This window comes from Camelus ferus, chromosome 19, assembly GCF_009834535.1.
Source record: "Camelus ferus isolate YT-003-E chromosome 19, BCGSAC_Cfer_1.0, whole genome shotgun sequence".
Lineage (NCBI taxonomy): Eukaryota > Metazoa > Chordata > Mammalia > Artiodactyla > Camelidae > Camelus > Camelus ferus.
The window spans coordinates 34,781,336-34,799,661 of NC_045714.1; the positions used below are offsets into that span (position 1 = coordinate 34,781,336).

At 51.0% G+C, this 18,326-nt stretch overlaps 1 protein-coding gene and 1 long non-coding RNA gene across 6 annotated transcripts in view; one reads left to right on the plus strand and one right to left on the minus strand.

The window, feature by feature from the left end:
- Window positions 1–10,392, minus strand: part of LOC106730665 — a 71,436-nt gene extending 61,044 nt beyond the window's left edge. The window contains exon 1 of one of the 4 annotated variants that reach the window (XR_004313193.1): window positions 10,254–10,392. This is a non-coding gene — a long non-coding RNA (uncharacterized LOC106730665). Of the gene's footprint in view, window positions 1–23; window positions 1,769–10,253 lie in introns of those variants that run through there. The other 3 variants (XR_004313194.1, XR_001367113.2, XR_001367112.2) reach the window with 3 other exon arrangements.
- On the plus strand, window positions 10,391–17,115 carry SRXN1 (sulfiredoxin 1). Of its 2 annotated transcripts, none has more exons than XM_032462029.1 (2): window positions 10,391–10,760; window positions 14,759–17,115. In XM_032462029.1, the coding sequence occupies exons 1-2, from the start codon at window positions 10,545–10,547 to the stop codon at window positions 15,065–15,067; spliced, it is 525 nt and encodes a 174-aa protein (XP_032317920.1). In that variant the 5' UTR covers window positions 10,391–10,544; the 3' UTR covers window positions 15,068–17,115. The 2 variants fall into 2 exon arrangements, with proteins under 2 accessions (XP_032317920.1, XP_032317921.1); XM_032462030.1 differs by having other exon boundaries at window positions 14,864–17,115.
- The last annotated feature ends 1,211 nt before the right edge of the window (window positions 17,116–18,326 follow it).

Genomic DNA, 18,326 nt, shown 5'->3' on the forward strand with positions numbered 1-18,326 from the left:
ATCCTTCAGCAGCGCTCCCTTACCCGCGCCCCTCGTGGGGACCCGGCTATTAGCCCGGAACTTTTCTCTCCAACTCCCAAGCCCAGGACTCACTTCTGGCACTGTTTTCCCCAGTGCTTCCCGACCTGCATCATCATCCTTTCCGGCTACTAAGATTCAGACCTTGACCCCTGTCCACGCCCTCAAGGCTTCCAACTCAGGCACCAGGTCTGCACCTCTCCCAGGCAGCAGAGCCGGAATTTTCTCCCGCCCAGACCCTGCACCTCTCCCTTTCTAACTTGCAAACCTTTCCTCTAACTTCTCAGCTGAGACTCAAGACAGTTTCACTACTGGAACCCCCAATCTAAAGCCTGAAACTACCCTTGATTCTCATGCCTGCCATGGATTCCCCCATCCACACCAGGACGCAGGCCTTAGGGATCTAATCTTCACCCCTCTTGGAGTCCCGGGTCTGTCCCTTGTCCACTAATTACCCTGGCCTTAGGTCTAGCCACTCAAACACCACCACCCCCTTCGGTCCTCGGGGGCCTTCTCACCCTCTCCCACCGCCTACTCTTTCCAGATCCCCTCATGCCACTAGCAGCTCTCACCCCTCTGAGTTCACCTGGCCTGGGGCAGACTTGAGGGGCAGTTCAAGGCCCTGCGCCCTAACGCAGCCCCTCTCTCACCCCAGGACAGCCCCTCCCTGGGCTTCCAGCCTCCCCCTAGATTCTCTGAGCACTTTCCCTACCCCCAAGACTACAGGTAACCTTCCTTGTTTGTTGGGGGAAGGTCTGGGGCACCTCACAAATGCCCTTCTCCCCATCCGGCTGGGCCTCTCCGGTTTATTTATGTGTGTATTTATTTATTTATCTATTTATTATTCTATTTAATCTCTTGGCCTCACCCAGGGATGGTCTGGCTTCCCCAGCTGGACTGGGAGGTCAGGGAGCCAGGCAAGGAGAGGGACAGCAAAGGCCATAGCGGGCTGTACCCCCCTCCCCACAACACACCCTATTTGGGAGAGTGAGGGAGAAGCCCCACCCTCATCAGAGCCTGAACTTGCTGGGGAAGGGGGCAAGAGAATGGGCAGGATAGCCTGCTGACCCTCACCTGGTGGGTAGGGGGATATCAGGAGGTCCAGTCATGGGGCAGGTCCCCGCCCTCCTGAGCCTTCTATTCCCACTCCAAGGAGACTGAAGAGGAGCCTCCTCTATGCTTCCTGTTCATTCCTCTTCTCAAGAGACCCCAGGTTCCAGGGACCGACTGAGCCCCGGACCCACTGGGGCCTCTGGCCCACTCCGCTCCCTAGGGAGGAGCGCTCCCTCCCGGACACGTCTATGCAACTCTCCCGGGCAGAGGGGCCGGGGCTGCCAGCTGCCCCCACATTGGCCGCCACTACCTCCCCCGCCGCGCTTTTGCATGCCCGGGCGAGGACCGAAGCACACACCTCCACGCTCACGGCCCTGGCCCCCTCTGCTTTAAGCACACGCGTCTGCCCCACCTCTAGGCGCCCAGCTGAGGGCAGGAGTCCTGGACTCTCCGACCCTCCCCTTCTCCTCCCCTTAGCCACAAAGGAGGGTGGAGACTGGAGGGGCCCCTGGAGCAGGAGCACTTCTCTAGGGCTTCTCAGCCTCAGGCTCACCCAGGAAGGGAGGCAGCAGGGACCCGGGGAGGGAGAGGGGTTGCAGAAGCAATTACGGAGGGTGTTGACCCTGTAAATAGGAACTTCCGACAGCAATAATTTTCCATGCATGCTAAGCCTTTTGGCCATATTTTGTATGAGCGCTTGGCGCTCCCCCCTCCTTCCTCCTCCCCCATCTCCCACCCCAGACCCTCTTCCCTTCCTCACCTCCAGCAGTATTACTTGTAACGCAATTCAGGGATATTAAAGGGACTTTGGCCACTCACCATTGTCTCTCTTGTCTAGATCTTGTGATGGGAATGGGGCAGGGTGGGGGCAGAGGAGCATCTGAGAGGCAATCAGATTTTTTGCTACTCAATTTTCCCCCTGTAGCCTGACCAGCCTGTAGCCGCCACCAGTACTCACACAGCTCCAGGGGTCCCTTGACATCCATAAGGTCCCAGGCATCCTCAGTCCTAAATAGTCCTCAGATACTGGGGGTTGCAAGCTGAAAGACCCAGATTAATAGCATAGGTGAATGAAGCAGGTGCCCGAAGACATTAAGGGATGGTGGAGCCTGTGACTGACAGGAAAGAGCGTGTCTTGCCTTAAAGAATTGCCATTAAAATTAACTACACCTGCCAAACAGATACACCTGTGGGCCAGATTTGTCCCTCGACAGCCAGTTTACAGCCCCCATATTTTTTCCTACTTTATCCCCTGCTGCTCTGGCTGGGTCTCTGGCTAGCCCTACTGGTCATACATGCAGCAAGCACGTGCTTGCAAAAAGGCTGACTTTGGCTCAGCAGGCAATGTTGTCCCCAAACAGTGAGCTGCCCCTAGAGTCTGTGAGGCACCTGTTACCAAAAGTGTTCAGGAAGGCAGTGGACAACCAGTCCATCCTCCTTGCCAAGCTGCCTTGGTGATCTTTCAATACAAATCTGTCCCTGCCTGACTGTAAACTTCTCTGGGCACCACCAGCACCATGCCACTTAATTCCATTCCACAGCACAGACTTGCTGAGGTTGTGTGTGTGGGGAGGGGTGCCTTGTGCTTTGAGAGCAAGATGCCAGGCTCGGGGGTGAGGGCTGTAAGCTGGAACCCCATCTCCACTAGGGCGACCTTTCAGGTTTCCTCTGTTTGTAGGCAGTGAACTCAACTTTTAGCCCCTCACCCCATGCCTGTCCACCTTTCCTTTCACACACCTCTGGACAGGGGGGGCTGCACCCTGAGTTACGTGCTAGGTGTCTCTAGCAATGACAGCAGTGTAGAAATCCTCCACGAAATTTCCAAAAGGGGTTTGAGTGCCCCAGACACCTGATACCTTCCCTGGCCATCCACACCGAGTTCTCTGCAGCTGCACGCTGCTCCTGATTGGCTGTTGCATCAGTTAGCTTTGTTTCAGGTCCAGGGAACAGAACCCACTTTAGATCAGCATTTTATAAAATCCTATTCTCTGTATTAGATCCGTTTGAAACAAAGTATTTAACACTGGGGACTGACTGCCGACAAAATTGTTGGAAGGGGTAAGCCTGCAGCTGGACCTCCAGAACGTGGCCACAGAACTGGCCCATGGCGGGAGCCCTGTCTCCCAGGCAGGTGGGTGTCAAGAGGCTGCACTGGAACTACTGAGTTCAGGAACACAGCATTGTAAGTACGACCCAGGGATCAGAAGGCCTCTGCCACTGCCACTATACCTGTCTCCTGTCTTCCATTAGCTGGTCGCTGAACACTGTTACAGAAAAACTGAGTATTTCCATGACCATCTTGCAAGTAGCAAGAGGGAAGGCAATAAGAAAATGGCCCCTGTCCACCTCTGCCATCCAAACCCCATGGAAGTGCTAACTGGCAGAACCTCATTCACTTTCAGGATCTCGGCTGCAAGGAAGTCTAGGAAATAGTTTCTCTCTAATGTGCAATACAGAAGGCACCCTAGAGGGAGATGGGAATGGATGCTGGGTGCCCAGCTATAGTCCTGTCATCCATCCCACCTCTCCCTCCTTGACTGGCAACCATGCAATTTGGGGCCTGAACGTCAGCTTAAGGGGTGGTTCTTGACTAGTCTAAGAGTAATCCCATCCCCCGTGGGCTGAGAAGTGGGCATATGACTGACTTCTGGCCAATGAGACTCAAGGAGAGGTTCACTGGAAGCTTATGAGAAACTTTGCTTCTTTTTTCTCTCTTAAGAGAAAGGAAGCCAAATCTCTCCCCTAAACATGAACAAGAAGTGTGTCATCTTAATGACCATCAAGGGGACCAGCCCTAGCGTGAAGCCCACCGCCCGTAGCAGAACAGAGAGAGGGGAAGGCCCATGTCTCTGTTACCTGCAGCCCAGAGCACCTCAATTAGCAAATACCATCACAGTCCTCTCAAACGAAGACCACCACGATGCAGCTCCGGCTCTCCTCTTACCTCTCTGGCTGCTCCATCGAGCAACTCGGCAGACTCACCTTCCCATACCCGAGGGAGGAACCACTTCCTGTTCCTTCTTCTGTCCCATCACTTACCACCAATTTACCATCAATGTACACTTTTCCATTAATCAGTGCAATTATTTGGCTATTTCTCTGTCTCTCCCAGATTATAAGCTTCATGAGGAAGGGACTGACAGTGGGTTGGGTTTTTGTTTTTTGGTTTTTTTGGCTTATCATTAAATTTCCTAGGTCTAGCGCAGTACCTAGCTAATAGCAGATGACCAGTAATTTTTTTAAATGAACTACATACATTTAATTCATCATCAATAATGGTGGCTTATGCTTAAAAAAAAAAAGTCTCTGCCTCTCATGGCCATAGATGATTAGTTCAGATGTGGGCATCTGACTAGAACCCAGGAATTTCCTCCCTCTGAGTCATAAGACCTGTAACTTGAAAGCTGTGGCTCAGATTGCTAGCAACTTACCAAAATCCATCCTGTCCCTCCTTAGCAAGAGAACTCTGTTGTTAGCTGAGCACATTGTCACATTGAGTGAAGACTGCATATCCCAGCTGCCCTAGCAGCCATGTGACCAAGTTCTGGTCAATGGCATGCAAGGGAAAGTGTTACATGGAACTTCTGAGACAGCACCCTAAAAAGGAGGGGATCATATCTTTTTGCCTTTCCATCTCTCCACCATCTTCCAGACTAGCACTTCAGTGGCAGTCTTGAACCAGGAGGTGACCCTGAGAATAAACACCCTACTCTAAAATGATGGAGTTGACAGACAGAAAGGGCTTGTGCTCCCAGTGACTGTGGAGCAGCCGTCCCAGCCCTGGACTTCCTACTTCCAGATTCTCTTTCATGACAGGAAACACGTTAGGGTGTTTTAAGCCTCTCTTGTTGGGCTTCTCTTACTAAAAGCCAAATATAATTCCTGCTGACAGCCACATTCTTGTCATGTGGAGGTAATTGCTCTGCCAAGTAAAAGAGAAAAAAAACCTCTGAGCCCACGTTTCCCTGAGGCCCCAGTTCACCCCACAGCCAAGGGAGCAGCCAAGTGTTCCATTTTCATTAAGCTGATTCACGTTGGCTTTCTTTACTTGCAAACAAGAGTCTTGCTAATACATCGCAACTAGTCTGGAAGTGCAAACATAGAGAGACCTTCGAGATCTATTATTCATTTAAAATGTAATCAAACAGCTCGTGTCTGTTGAGCACTTACAATGTGTTGGGCACTGTTCTAAGGACTTTGCCTACATCATCTCTTTTCACTCTCCCAACAACTCTACAAATTAGGAGCCACTATGATGGCCATTCTGAGGTTAGGAAACCGAGGCACAGACAGGGGTCTGGCCCAAGGTCATACATCTAATAAGATCTGTGTAATTTTAAGCCAGACAAGGTGCAGAACTATTGGGGATGACCCTTGAAATTCCCCCTTTGCCTGAGTTTAGGCTCCCCAGTAGCAAAGTCTTGAGCGCAGGCAGTTTATGTGAGGAGTGATCCCAGGAAGGAGTGAGGGCGAAAGAAGAATGATACAGATGGTGTGTTAGTGAGGTCGTTGCTATAGCAACAGGGTGGGATACTGCTATTCTTTGAGAAGGTCCAAATGGCCTAGAATGCCTCTCACAATTGTCTACCTGTGACAGTGGAAGGCTGGCTTTTACTTACCAGCTCCTGTCCCCATCAGCAAACACTCCAACACCTCTGGGATGTGCCTGTGTATGGGTAAAGCTCCCACAGGGGTGGAAAATATGGAAGACTTTGCAAGCTTGGGCTGAGAAGCCAGCAGTGCTAGATGCTAGGTCTAGGTTTGCACAAAACGTCTCACCACAACTTCAACTGAAATCAAAGGTGGACGGAAGGGATGTGCCACTGACACCTAGGTCTTTGATCCACCCTCTTCTCGTCAACAAAGCTCACATCTATTCAGACGTCTACCCATCACTACCCATCCAGGGGGCTCAAAGGAGGCTGACCCCCGGGGTGTGGCTGATTGGTCTCCTCCAAGCCAATCACAGGCATCCCAGTAAGTGACAGGTTCCAGCACCCATCCTTGAGCAGCTCAGCACATGGTATATTCCTGGAGAATGTTATTAATACTGGGTAGTCATGTGACTCAAGCTAGCCCAATCAGACCGAAGAGAAAAGCTCTAATTCCATCTCACTGTGGGGGAGGTTCTCTCTCTCTTCTGGATGTGAACTGCTATAGACTGAGTGTTTATGCCTCCCTAAAATTCATCTGTTGAAGCCTAATTCCCAAAGTGATGGTCTCTGGAGGTAGGGCTTTGGGGGATGATTAGGTTATGAGGGTGGAGCTCTCACAAATAGGAGAGCCCTTATAAGAAGAGATCCCATCCCCCGGTTGAGTCACTTTATTTTGTTGGGCCTTTTTACTTTGGCTTCACTGTTGCCTTCCTGATTCTCCCCAGTTAGGAAAAGAAGAAGACAAAGAGGAAGAAGACCTAGAGAAGGAAACCCACACTCAAAGCACCCAGGACTGCCAAGACAGAAGGACCTTGGACAGAAAAAAAGGTAGCAGAGGCCACATTTGGTTGCCAGTGCTGAGATGGCCACACATAAAATTCTCCAGCTCCTTGGTTGAAAAGTCTGAAATGTAGAATAGATAAACAAGGTTATACTGTATAGCACAGGGAAATATATGCAAGATCTTATGGTAGCTCACAGAGAAAAAAATGTGACAATGAATGTATATATGTTCATGTATAACTGAAAAATTGTGCTCTACACTGGAATTTGACACAACATTGCAAAATGATTATAACTCAATAAAAAATGTTAAAAAAGAAAAAAAGAGAGAGAGAGAGATCCCAGAGAGCTCTCTCGCCCCTTCCCTTGCTGTGAGGACACAGTAAGAAGATGGGCATCTATGAACGAAGAAGTGGGCTCCCTCCAGACACCAAATTTGCCAGTACCTTGATCTCAGACTTCCAGCCTGTAGAACTGTGAGAAATAAATGTTTGTTGCTTAAGCACCCAGTCTAAGGTATTTTGTTTTAGCAGCCTGGGCTGAGTGACATGAACAGAGAAGGAGGCTGACCCATTGGCACTGGCAGTCTTCCTGTGACCACGAGGAGAAACAGTTTAAGAGAGAAGGTGCCTCAAAGCCCCAAGGAGATGCTCAGCAGGTACCAAAGCTGCAGAAGAGAAAGGCAAAGTTGCTGCATAAAATAGGAGCAGGAACTTAGTGGCTGGTAGAGGAGACAAAGAGGAGAAATGGGCAAGCCGTAGAAATGGACAAGAGCATTTTAGGGGCAGAGAAGTATAAGATTTAATGATCCTTTTGTGGCACAGAAATCCTTTCCACTCTCCAAACACTCAGGAAAGTCCTATGTATACCTGAATGAGTGATGTACAAGATTCTTTGTCAAAAGTAAAAGGGAAGGGGAGGTGCAGGGGGCCCAGGAGCAGGATGAGGGGAGCAAGTAACTAGGGCCTTTGGCAGCAAACAACAAACATAGACTCTGGCTGTTTTGGACAGAAAAGGAATTTGTTAATGTCCTGCCCCTTATTCCCCTGGGCCACCTCTGCAGCAGGCAGCTTCATCCACCGGGTCCTCGGACGTTTGCTCTGTTTGAGTACAGAGCAGCCCAGAAATGGCAGACTTACCATCCTCAAGCCACCTTCAACCAGTGAGGGACAGGAATCAGAGGGTAAATATGCAGTTCCTCCCAAACCCCATTCCTCAGAGGGATGATTTCTGATGCAAAATTCTTTCTCTCAGAGTCCCCAGTCCTTCCTGGGATCACCTCCTACAGCAAAGGAGACCTTCCAAAGATGGTCACAACAATATCTCCCTTGTGGGAACACGCTCTTCTAGAACCTTGCTACTCCTGTCAAGAGATGGAGTCTCTGTCCCTTCCCTTGGTCACTATGGGGGCTTGTGACCACTCCCACAAATAGAACGAACACAACAGAAATGATGCTATATGACTTCCAAAACTAGACTGGAAAAGGCCATGAAGCTTCTACCATGTTCTCTTGGGACACTCATTCTTGGAAGCCAGCCACCATGCTATGCGGAAGCCGAGGCAACGTGGAGGTGTTCTGGCTGACAGGCAGCATGGTCCACTGGATGGACATGAAGGTGAAGTCACCAGATGATTCCAGCCCCAGCCATCAAGTCAGCCCCAGCTGTTGAGTTACCTCCCAGCTGATGGCCCAGACCCTACACAGAAGAGACAACCAGTCCGCACTCTGCTCTGTCTGAATTCTTGACCCACAGAATCTGTGAGGATCATAAAATGGTTGTCTCAGATCACTAAATTTTGGAGTGGTTTGTGTTACAGGGATAAATAGCTAGAACATCTCCCAAATAAAGTACCTGCACACAAGTCCTTGTCTCAGGATCCACTTCTGGGAGAATCTAAACTGAAACAAAAGGGAATTGTGTAAACCCCAGAATTTCTCCAGCCTCCAGTTCCAGGCTTAATGGAAGGTACCTCATCTCAGTCCCAACACGAGGCTTAAGTCTGCATCTCATTGGTTTAGGGACAGATGGGCCAATATAATTGCAACTGCTGACTGGGCAGGTCCTCTTCCCCCTCCGTCCTCCCCCTCCATGGGGTCTGCCCACCAACCACACAGGAAAACTAGGCTGCAGAACCAGGCCTTGCCAGCTGTTCCCCGTGCACATGACAACCAGGGTGAGAAGGAGAACCACGACAGCAGACGTGCCTGTCTTCGTCTAGGTCTGGGGCTGTGTCATCTACCTGCTTGTGCTCAAGCTGCTCTGTGGCTGGAATGTGCCTCCCACCTGCTTTGGATTCAGCACTTTCTATGTGCCAGAGACCTTTCTCAACACTTTATGTGTGTGTTTTTCTCATTTGCTCTCCCTGGCAATTGAGAGGAGAAACCAAGGCATAGAGAAGTTGAGTACCCCACCACATACACATACGCACACAAACAGAGGTCACACAGCTAGTAAATGGTGGAACCAGGATTTAAATCCATGTGATCCAAGTGATTTCAGAGCCTACACCCTAAACCAACACCTGTGCCTTCCCTCTTCCCTTCCAGGACCAAGCCATTCTTTCAATATGAATACCTGCCCTCCAGGGAGCCTCTCCTGGTTCTCTCAGTCAAAGGCCCTCTCCTTCAGCACTGTGGGTGTTCGTGATGAAACAGTAGTCTTCCTTGGGTATCGTTATTGGAAGCACTGATACCCCCAGCTCCACTTTCCCTCTATCAGCCATTATCTCCGAGTGTCCTCTCAATCTCCCCACAACCATTTTACAGAAGAAAAGGTTAAGACTCAGAGAGGTTAAGCAACTTGCTTGAGACCACACAGCTAGGGAGTAGCCAGGTGGGATCTGAACCCAGGCAAATCTGTGCCAAATCCCTAATGTTGCCATAGATGCTGATAAACACCTGGGATCTAAACCAGAGCCTCTGCCTACCTCCCTCTGGCCCCAGAGGACACTGGGTGCTGAACCTAGGCTCAAGAGGGTATAGAGGGCTTTAAACAGGAGAGTGAGGACAGAGGTCCGCACGTTTGGACCTAAGTCATCACCACCACCTTTTGCAGCTGCAGTGTCCACATCTGTAAACAGGTGTCGGTGGCTAAGTGGCCTGGGACTCTGAGCTCAGATAACCTGAGTTTCATCGTCTGCCTTACCTCGGAGAAGCGCTTCAGCGACCACACCTGCTGTGAGGATGCAACGAGACAGTGACTATAGAACTTTAGGGCAGTGCCTACACATAGTCAGCAGGATCCCAGAAGGCTCCCTGTGACAGTTACTTTTGCTTACCCAAGGAGACCAGCGGTGGGTAGAGAGCGCACTCTGGAACCAGACTACCTAGATTTGAACCCTGGTTAAGGCACCTTACTACCTCAGTGACCTTGGGCAAATCACCTAAACCTGGCTCTGCCTCAGTTTCCTCGTCTGTAAAATGGGAATAATCATCACATCAGCGCATAGGGTTGTTTTGAGGCTCAAATAAGTTGACGTACGTGCAAAATGTTTAGAACAGTGCCTGACACAGCACCAGATTCGTCAGATTCGTAGTATTACTGTTGTTGGTACTATCACCTCCACGGCTATTACTTCTAAGGCTCCAAAGTCCGAGCGGCCAAGCGGGGCAGGTTTTGCCGACTCACCCTCACTAAGCAGCTCCGGCCCTTTCCCCCTCGCGTCCCCGCCTCCCGCGGGCCTGAGTCACCCCGGACTGTGCGTCACTCGAGCCCCTCCCGTCCCACAACCTGCAGACTCACCCTGAGTCAGCCCGCCCGGGCTCTTCCACTCCCGGGACACCGCACGGCGGAGGGGAGGCGGCGAGGCGCCCCCCGGCGGAGAACCGGAGCCTCTCGCGTGTAGCTCAGCGCCGGGAGAGCGGAGCCGAAGTCCAGCGGGGGCGCGCGGGAATGGGCCGGACCATGCGGGGCGGGGGGAGAGAGGCGCTCTGCCGGGCCCCCCACCGCTCGCGCGGAATGGTACGGCCCGGCCGAGATTAAAGTCCGCGGGGAGGCGGCCTGTCCCGCGGCTGCAGCGGCGGTGACGGCGCGATGGGGCTGCGCGCGGGAGGAGCGCTGGGCAGGGCCGGGGCCGGGGAGGGCCGGGGGGTGCCCGAGGGACCCGGGCCAAGCGGCGGCGCGCAGGGCGGCAGCATCCACTCTGGCTGCATCGCCGCGGTGCACAACGTGCCGCTGAGTGTGATCATCCGGCCGCTGCCGTCTGTGCTGGACCCGGCCAAGGTGCAGAGCCTCGTGGACACGATCCGGGTGAGGCCCCGGGGAAGCCGGCCGCAGGGGGGGGGGGGCTTCGGAGGAGGGAGGTCACGCTGGACGCGAGACAGGACTGGTTCCACTCTCTGCCAGAACTCAGCATTTGCTGTGTGACCTTGAGCAAGTAGCTGGGCCTCTCTGGGCCTCTCTTTCCTCATTGAGCAAGGAGATTGGAGGAGATAACTAAAATAACGATCTCTGACTACTATAAAGATAGCACTTGAAGTGAGTGGCCTAAGAGCTGTTTTAAGTGCCTTATCTTCTTCATGCCAACCCAATGAGGTACACACTACCACTGTTCCTCTTCTACAGATGAGGCACTGTGGCAAGAGAGGATTCAAGCAACTTGTCCAAGGATAGGCATTTTAGAAAGTGGCACCGCCTGGCCCCAGTGCCCAGCTGCATGGCCACCACATTATCCAGAGATAAGCTGTGCAGTCGCTCCTGGCTGTGGCAGCGGGACTGGGAGTGTCATGTCTGCTAGGAGTGCCTTGTTTGACCCGGAACTGGGCGTGGACAGGTCAGCCACATCACAGAGGGGTGCTCAAGAAAGTTTGAGTGATCCTGGCAGGACCTTGAGGGGAGGGAGGGGACATATGTGTCAGGTGGGGCCTGCCCAGCATCATGTCTGCCTCCCCCAGACCCTTGGAAGGTGACCATGTGAGACCTCGAGGCCCCACCAAAGACCTCTCCTGTTTACCCTACCTTCCCCCCAACCCAAGTGTCATTCTGTCCTAGAGTTTGCATTGCTGTTCACACTGCCTGGAACTGCTTTCCAAAGAGCCCCAGGGCCTGCTCCCTCGCTTGGGTCAGGTGTCCACCTCCCTGTCAGTCCTCCCCTCTGTAGCTCGCCCCTTAACCTCAGGTGTTTCTCCTTAAAGCACTTATGTCCACCAGAGTCATAGTATACATTCGTTTGTTTGTGTTTTATCGTCTGTCCTCCCCACCTCATGTGAACTCCACAGAAGCAGGGACTTTATCCTGTCTTGGCTGTTTCCATAACACGAGCAAGGTGCCTGGCTGTTTGTGCTGGACCTGGCTGTGCATGCTCTTTCTCGCCCCTGGGCCTTTGCACAGGCTTTTTCCCCTGCCCAAAAAACTCTTTCGTCTCTTCTTTACTGTTTCTAATGCTTTCTTGATCTTCCTGTCTCAGTGTCAGTGTCTTCCCTGACAGCCCTTACTGGGTTAGGGGCCTCCTGGAGGCCCTCAGCCACCTGCATGCCCACCAGCACAGCTCTGATCCCACTGGGTTGTAATGGCCTCAGACACCTGTCTTCCCCGCCAGAACCATATGCTCTGTGAGGGCACGAACCAAGACTATCTTTGTTTACCATATGTATTCGATTTCTATGGCGACTATAACAAATTACCAGAAACTTGGTGGCTTAAAACAAAGACAGATTTTATTATTTTATAGTTCTATGGTTCAGAAGTCCAAAATGGGTCTCACTGGACTACAATCAAGATATCAGCAGGGCTGCATGGTTTTCTGGAGTCTCTAGGGGAGAATCCTTTCCCAGCTTCTAAAGGCCACCCACGTTTTTTGGCTTCTGGCCTCTTTCCTCCATCTTCAAAGCCAGCAACATCAGACCTCCTCTGATTCCTCTCTCTTCCACGTTTAAGGTCCCTGGTGATTACATTTGGCCCATCTGGATAACCCAGGATAATCTCCCCATCTCAAGAGCCTTAACTGCGTCTACAAAGTCCCTCTTCCATGTAAGGAGAATACTCACAGGCTCCAGGGATTAGGAGTTGGACATCTTTGGGGGCCATTATGCTGCCCACCTGCCAGCAGGCCCCTGGGTGCCCAGCACAAGGCCCACCTGGCAGTTGCCCCTCGTTCCCACTCCACTGCCAGGCAGCCTGTGCTCCGAGCCTCACAGGCATCAGCTCCCTGACTTCAGCAGCAGCCCTATAGGGTGTCCATTCCCACTTTACAGATGAGGAACAATGCTCAGTGCTGAGACCACTTGCCTAGCCTCCCCCTCCCCCCCACCCCCCACCACTCTTTGGAGGAGCTGAGACTCAAACTTGGGTTTGCCTGGTCCAAGAGCCCAGCTCATGGGCCATACTGCTTAATAATCATCTCTGGGATAAATAGGTAAATGGATCCATCAAAGCAGCCTAAGAAGAGACCACCCATGGGCCAAGGGCAGGAGGCAGCTCACACTTCATTTGGTCTCCCCAGCAGGCCCTGCCCCCATCCCCATCCCACCCCACGCCAGGCTTTCTACACGTAGAGGATCACCATTCTCCATCTGGTGGCTTAGGCCCCGGGCAGGGAGTCAACTTAGACTCCTCCTCCCTTCTCTCACATTCATCCCTCCCGTCGAATCTGCCCCCTAAAATTGTCCCAAACCTGCCTACCTCTCCCTGTCCCCGCTGCACCCTCACCCAGGCCAGCATCTTTGGCTGAATACCTGCTGAGGCCTCTGTCCTCCCTGATCTCGCCTCTGTCCACTCCACTAAGCCTGCTCTCCCATGACAGCTTTCTACGCTGTTCCTCAGATCATGTCACCTTCCCCTGTTTAAAACGCTCCAGGACCTAAGAGGTACAAACTTTCAGTTATAAAATAAAGGAGTCCCGGGTCAGAAATGTACAAGGTGGGGACTATAGTCAATAACTATGTAATATCTTTGTATAGTGACAGATGGGATGGTAACTAGACTTATCATAGTGATCATTTTGGAATGTATAGAAATATCGAATCATTATGTTGTATATCAGGAACTAATATAGTATCATAAGTCAATTCTATTTCAAAAACAAATAAACTAGTAGAAAAGAGATCAGATTTGTGGCCACCAGAGGTAGGGTTTGGGGGGAGTGGTGAGGAGAGGGAGAGTTGTATGAAAAGTGGTCAAAAGGTACTAACTTCTAGCTATAAGATAAATAAGTGCTAGGGATGTAGTGTGCAACGTGATCAGTATAATTAACACTGCTGTACACTACATGTGAACGTGATTAAGAGAGTGAATCCTGAGTTCTCATCACAAGGAAAAATGATTGTTTCTATTTCTTTAATTTTGTATCTAGATGAGATGATGGATGTTCACTAAACTAATTGTGGTCATCACTGCATGATGGATGTAAGTCAGTACACCTTCACCTTCTCCAGTGCTGTATCTCCCTTCTGTCTCAATAAAACTAGAAGAAAAAATAAATAAAAGAAATAAATAAAATGCTCTAGGGCTGACCCCCTGCTACCTTTCTGACCTCTTCTACTCCTTGAGCCCCCTGAGTCCACTCTGATCATACTGGGCCCCTTGCTGTGCCTCCAGTATCAGGAACGTGTTCTTTTTTTTTTTTTTTTTTTTTTTTTGCATTTGCTGTTTTCTGTGCCTAGAATACTCTTCCCACAGGTAATACACAGTGTGATTGCTGAGCACTTTCCACACACCCAGTGTCATTTGAACTAATTTATATCTACTAACTCATGACACCCGACAGTTCTAGGAGGTGGGGCTGTCATCTTCATCCCCACTTGATAGATGGGGCAACTGAGGCACAATTGTGAATTGCCCAAGGTCACAGAGCAGTTAAGTAGCAGGGCTGAGATTTGAACCTGGCAGGTGGGCTCTTTCTCTAAACGATTCCACCTCTCCGTCTTCCCCAGGGAACTTCTCTGTGTTCTGGTCTCTGTACTCCATTGTCACCCCAGAGAGGCCTCATGTCATCCCTGTCATGTCAACCTGTGTTATTGTCTTCATAGCATTTCTCACTCTAACATTGACTTTCTCATTCCATCTGCCCCCCTAGACAGAAGCCCCACGAAGGCAGGGGCTGTGTCTGCACCTTATTCCCAGTCTAGAATGGTGCCAGATAATATATGCAAATGGTATGATAAATGGTTAATAACCTAGTCTCTAGGGAGGGGAAAAAAGCCCTGATTTGTAGCATCTGCCCATTTCCCTGATGTAAACACTCTCACCATGGCTGACTTTCAAGCTCCCAAGGTGATGTCAACCAGTTCACAAAACTGACTGTTTCACAGCACGAGCCAGCGCAAGCACCCTGGAGGAGCTCAGCACAGGTGAACAAAATCTTCTTTGCAAACTGTGAGGCACTGTGCCACACTCACTCGCCCTCTTCTCTCCAGGAGGATCCAGACAGAGTGCCCCCCATCGATGTCCTCTGGATCAAAGGGGCCCAGGGTGGTAACTACTTCTACTCCTTTGGGGGCTGCCACCGTTATGCGGCCTACCAGCAGCTGCAGCGAGAGACCATCCCTGCCAAGCTTGTCCAGTCCACCCTCTCGGACCTCAGGGTGTACCTGGGTGCTTCCACGCCGGACTTGCAATAGCAGCCTCCTTGGAACTGGCCACCGCTCGCAAGAGCCCAGAAGACATGCCTGGCCTCCAGTGGGCTGGGCCAGGAAGAAGGTGTAGCAGGTGCATTCTTTTTGTGCCTGGGGAGCGGGTATGACTTGAAGCACCCTCTTTGCTAGCTGCAAGACCTTGGGCTCATGACTGAATCGTGCGGGAGCCCCACTTCCCACCTTGGTGAAAACAGGGTCGTGTGTTTGCTCTCAAGGGATTATTGAGAGGGTGAAATGAGAAAGGAGATGGGTTTGGAGAGCCACCTGCTGCTGACTCCAGATTCCCAAGAACGAAGATCTTTCTACATCTCTGTCTTTATGTATCCTGTCATGTGGATACGTTCAGCTGCAAGTAAAGGAAAACCTCGGTTAGCGTGGCTTCAACAAAGAGAAGTTTATTTCTCCATATGGCATGAATTCTGGAGACAGATGGCTAATAGTATTGGTTTCACAACTCAGCAAAGTTAGGGCACACATCTCTGTGATCCTTGTGGCCTTTCCCTCATTGTTTGTTATTTCATGGTCACAAGATGGCTGCTGTAGCTCCGGCAATCATGGCTGTATTCAAGGAAGAATCGAGTTAGGGAGGAGGAAGGGCCAAGCCAGCTGGATCTGTCAACTTCTATTATAAAGTGAAACCTTTCTCAGAGGTCTGTTTCCTGCTCTCTTCCCCTGTGTATTTCCACTTAGGTCTCTGGTGACTCAAATCAGCTACAATTGCCACCCCTAGCTGTAGAGAAAGCTCAGGTGGCAGGAATAGAATTGTCACAACTGAGTAGACAAATCATATCCCATCTCCTGGGACTGGGATGCCACCTGAAATAAAATTGGAATCCCACTAGCAAGAAAGAAATGAGGAATTGGGGATCAGTTGGCCTTTGCTGTGCAACAATTCCAGAACTTAGCAGCTAAAAGCAAGTTGTTGATTTGCCTACAATCCTGGGGGTTGGCAATTTGGGCTGGGCTCGTCGGGCCAGTTCTGCTGATCTTACCCAGGGTTACTCATGGGGCTGCATGCAGTCACTTGTCACCCCAGATGGGGCTGGATGGCCTCGGATAGGCTTACTCACTTGTCTGGCAGTAGGGAGGCTGTTGCCTGGGTGACTTGGTTCTCCTCCATGTAGCCTCTCCAGCAGGTTAGCTCAGGCTTATTCGCCTGATCACCTCAGGGCTCAGAGAGAAAGAGAAGAAGCAGCTGCAAGGCTTTTTTGAGTTCTGGGTCAGAATTGGTGCAGCATCACTTCTGCTGAGTCCTTTTGGTCAGAGCAAATCAAAAGTTTGGCCCAGATTCAAGGGCTGGGAAAAACAGACTACACCTCTTGGAGAAACTACAAAGGATTTGTGGCATTTTTTTCCCATCAATCATGAGTGATTTTGTATAAGCAGATAATACTGCTTCTCTCTCACTCAGTCTCTCTCTCTCTTGCCCAGGACCTTGCTCTGTCCAGGCTGAAGTCACTAAGACACTGGGCTGGCCCTGCAGAGGGGAGGAGGTGAAGAGGCAGCAGGAGGATCTCTCCCAGGGCTGAGCTCACTCTGGGAGGGGGCATCTCTCACTGTACTGGTGGGTAGGCCAGGTGGGACACTGCAGAGGGGCTTCTGAAATCCTCAAGTCTTGGGGAAAGGGAAGAGGTAGAGAAAGGGCTCAGAGTGAGGCAGGCCTTGCTCTCACTGCCCTGCTAAGAGAACTCAGTCCCTTGGAATTTTCAAACCTCAGTTTCCCAGCTCACTAATGAAGACAACAGCTTTCCCACCCATTCTCTGTCCCAGGGAAAGAAGATTGAGGTGACGAATGGAATTTAAAGGGATGTTGTCCTAAACAAGAGTGTGATTTCCTGGATTGGATCTTGGAACAACAACAAAAAAGAATATTCCTGGAAAAACTGGAAATCTGAATAAGGTCTGGATCTTAGTTAATACTAATGTTGACATTGGGGTAGGCTGGGTGCAGAGTATATGGGAACTGTGTATTCTGTTTGCAACTTTTCTGTAAATTGAAAATCATTCCCAAATAAAAGTATATTTAATAGAAAGGGAGGTGTAATTGCTTTAGGCCAGTGGTTCAGGTTTTCACATGGGTTTGCTAAAACACAGATGGCTGGCCCACCCACAGAGGTGCTGATTTGGAAGATCTGGGGTGGAGCCTGAGAATTTGCTTTTCTAACAAGTTCCCAGGTGATGCTGATGCTGCTATCCAGGGACCACAAGCTGAGAACCAATGATCCAGACTGGGTCAGTTATTTTCAAGTATGTTGACAGCCTCTTTACCCCCAGTGGAGAAGAAAGACCCTTGCACTGGGTCCTAGGAGATCCATGTTCTGAACCAGCTTGTGTACCCACTCACCACATGACATTGGACAAACCCTTCCCTGGGGCTTTTTCTAAGCTGGCCAATGGACTGTCTGCCCCTGAAGTCTGTAGTGAAAGGAGGAAGCTGAGGACATGCTTTGTAAACTGCTGTCATGAGGTGCCATTGTCTCATGTGAGTCATCATCTCCTGAGCCCACTGAGCTGGAGTGACAGAGTGGTTGCCCCTTCCTGAAAAGGCTTTATCTTCTTGCAGGCAAGGCCCAAGCGGGCAGCACTAGGGGTTCTGCTAGGCACTGGGAGGGGGCGGCAGAACAGACCTGAAGCGGGAGGGACTGATCATTCTTAAGGAAGAGGATTTGAGTTTTTGCAGGGTGAAACCTGCCGGTTGCTCTCAGTGGAGACTGAGAACTGCATTTCCCTCTTGGGCCGGCAGGTGGCGCTGCTTTCCAGCCTTCCTGAGCTGAGCCTGGCCTCCAGTCCGCGGAGCAACCGCTGTGGGAAGGGGATGGGTGGAGGGGTCTGACTATGAGGGAGCCCATCGGTTGCCCAGGGAAGCCAGGGACTCAGGCAGGAGGAGACTTGGCTGGGAGTTGGAGCTTCATGTTGTACTTATCCTGTCCGACCTTGCTCTGTGGCCTTGTGCACATCATGGCCTCTCTAGGCTGGCCTCTTAGTCCCTGTGCTGGGAGTTCTGGACCAGATAGGCTGCAAGCTCAGCAAAGGTGGCACCTTCTCCAGGAAGCTTCCAGATCCTCCGAGCTGAGCCGCATGCCTCTTCTGGCCTCCCTGATCCAAAGATGTGTCCCCTCCCCCAAACAAACCATTGCCCCAGAAAACTTAGGTCCAGTAAAAGGCAGTGTTTAGGGACCCCTTGTTTCCCTCACTGCCCTGGGACCAACCCCTTTAACCATGGTAGATTTTTAAAAATTTTTTT

What these genes read in the sequence shown, in the direction of transcription:
- SRXN1 (XM_032462029.1), top strand. Translation starts at nt 10,545, where the DNA reads ATGGGGCTGCGCGCGGGAGGAGCGCTGGGCAGGGCCGGGGCCGGGGAG. An exon ending in GCCTCGTGGACACGATCCGG is followed by an intron (nt 10,761 to 14,758) that starts GTGAGGCCCCGG and finishes ACTGTTTCACAG; the next exon opens with CACGAGCCAGCGCAAGCACC.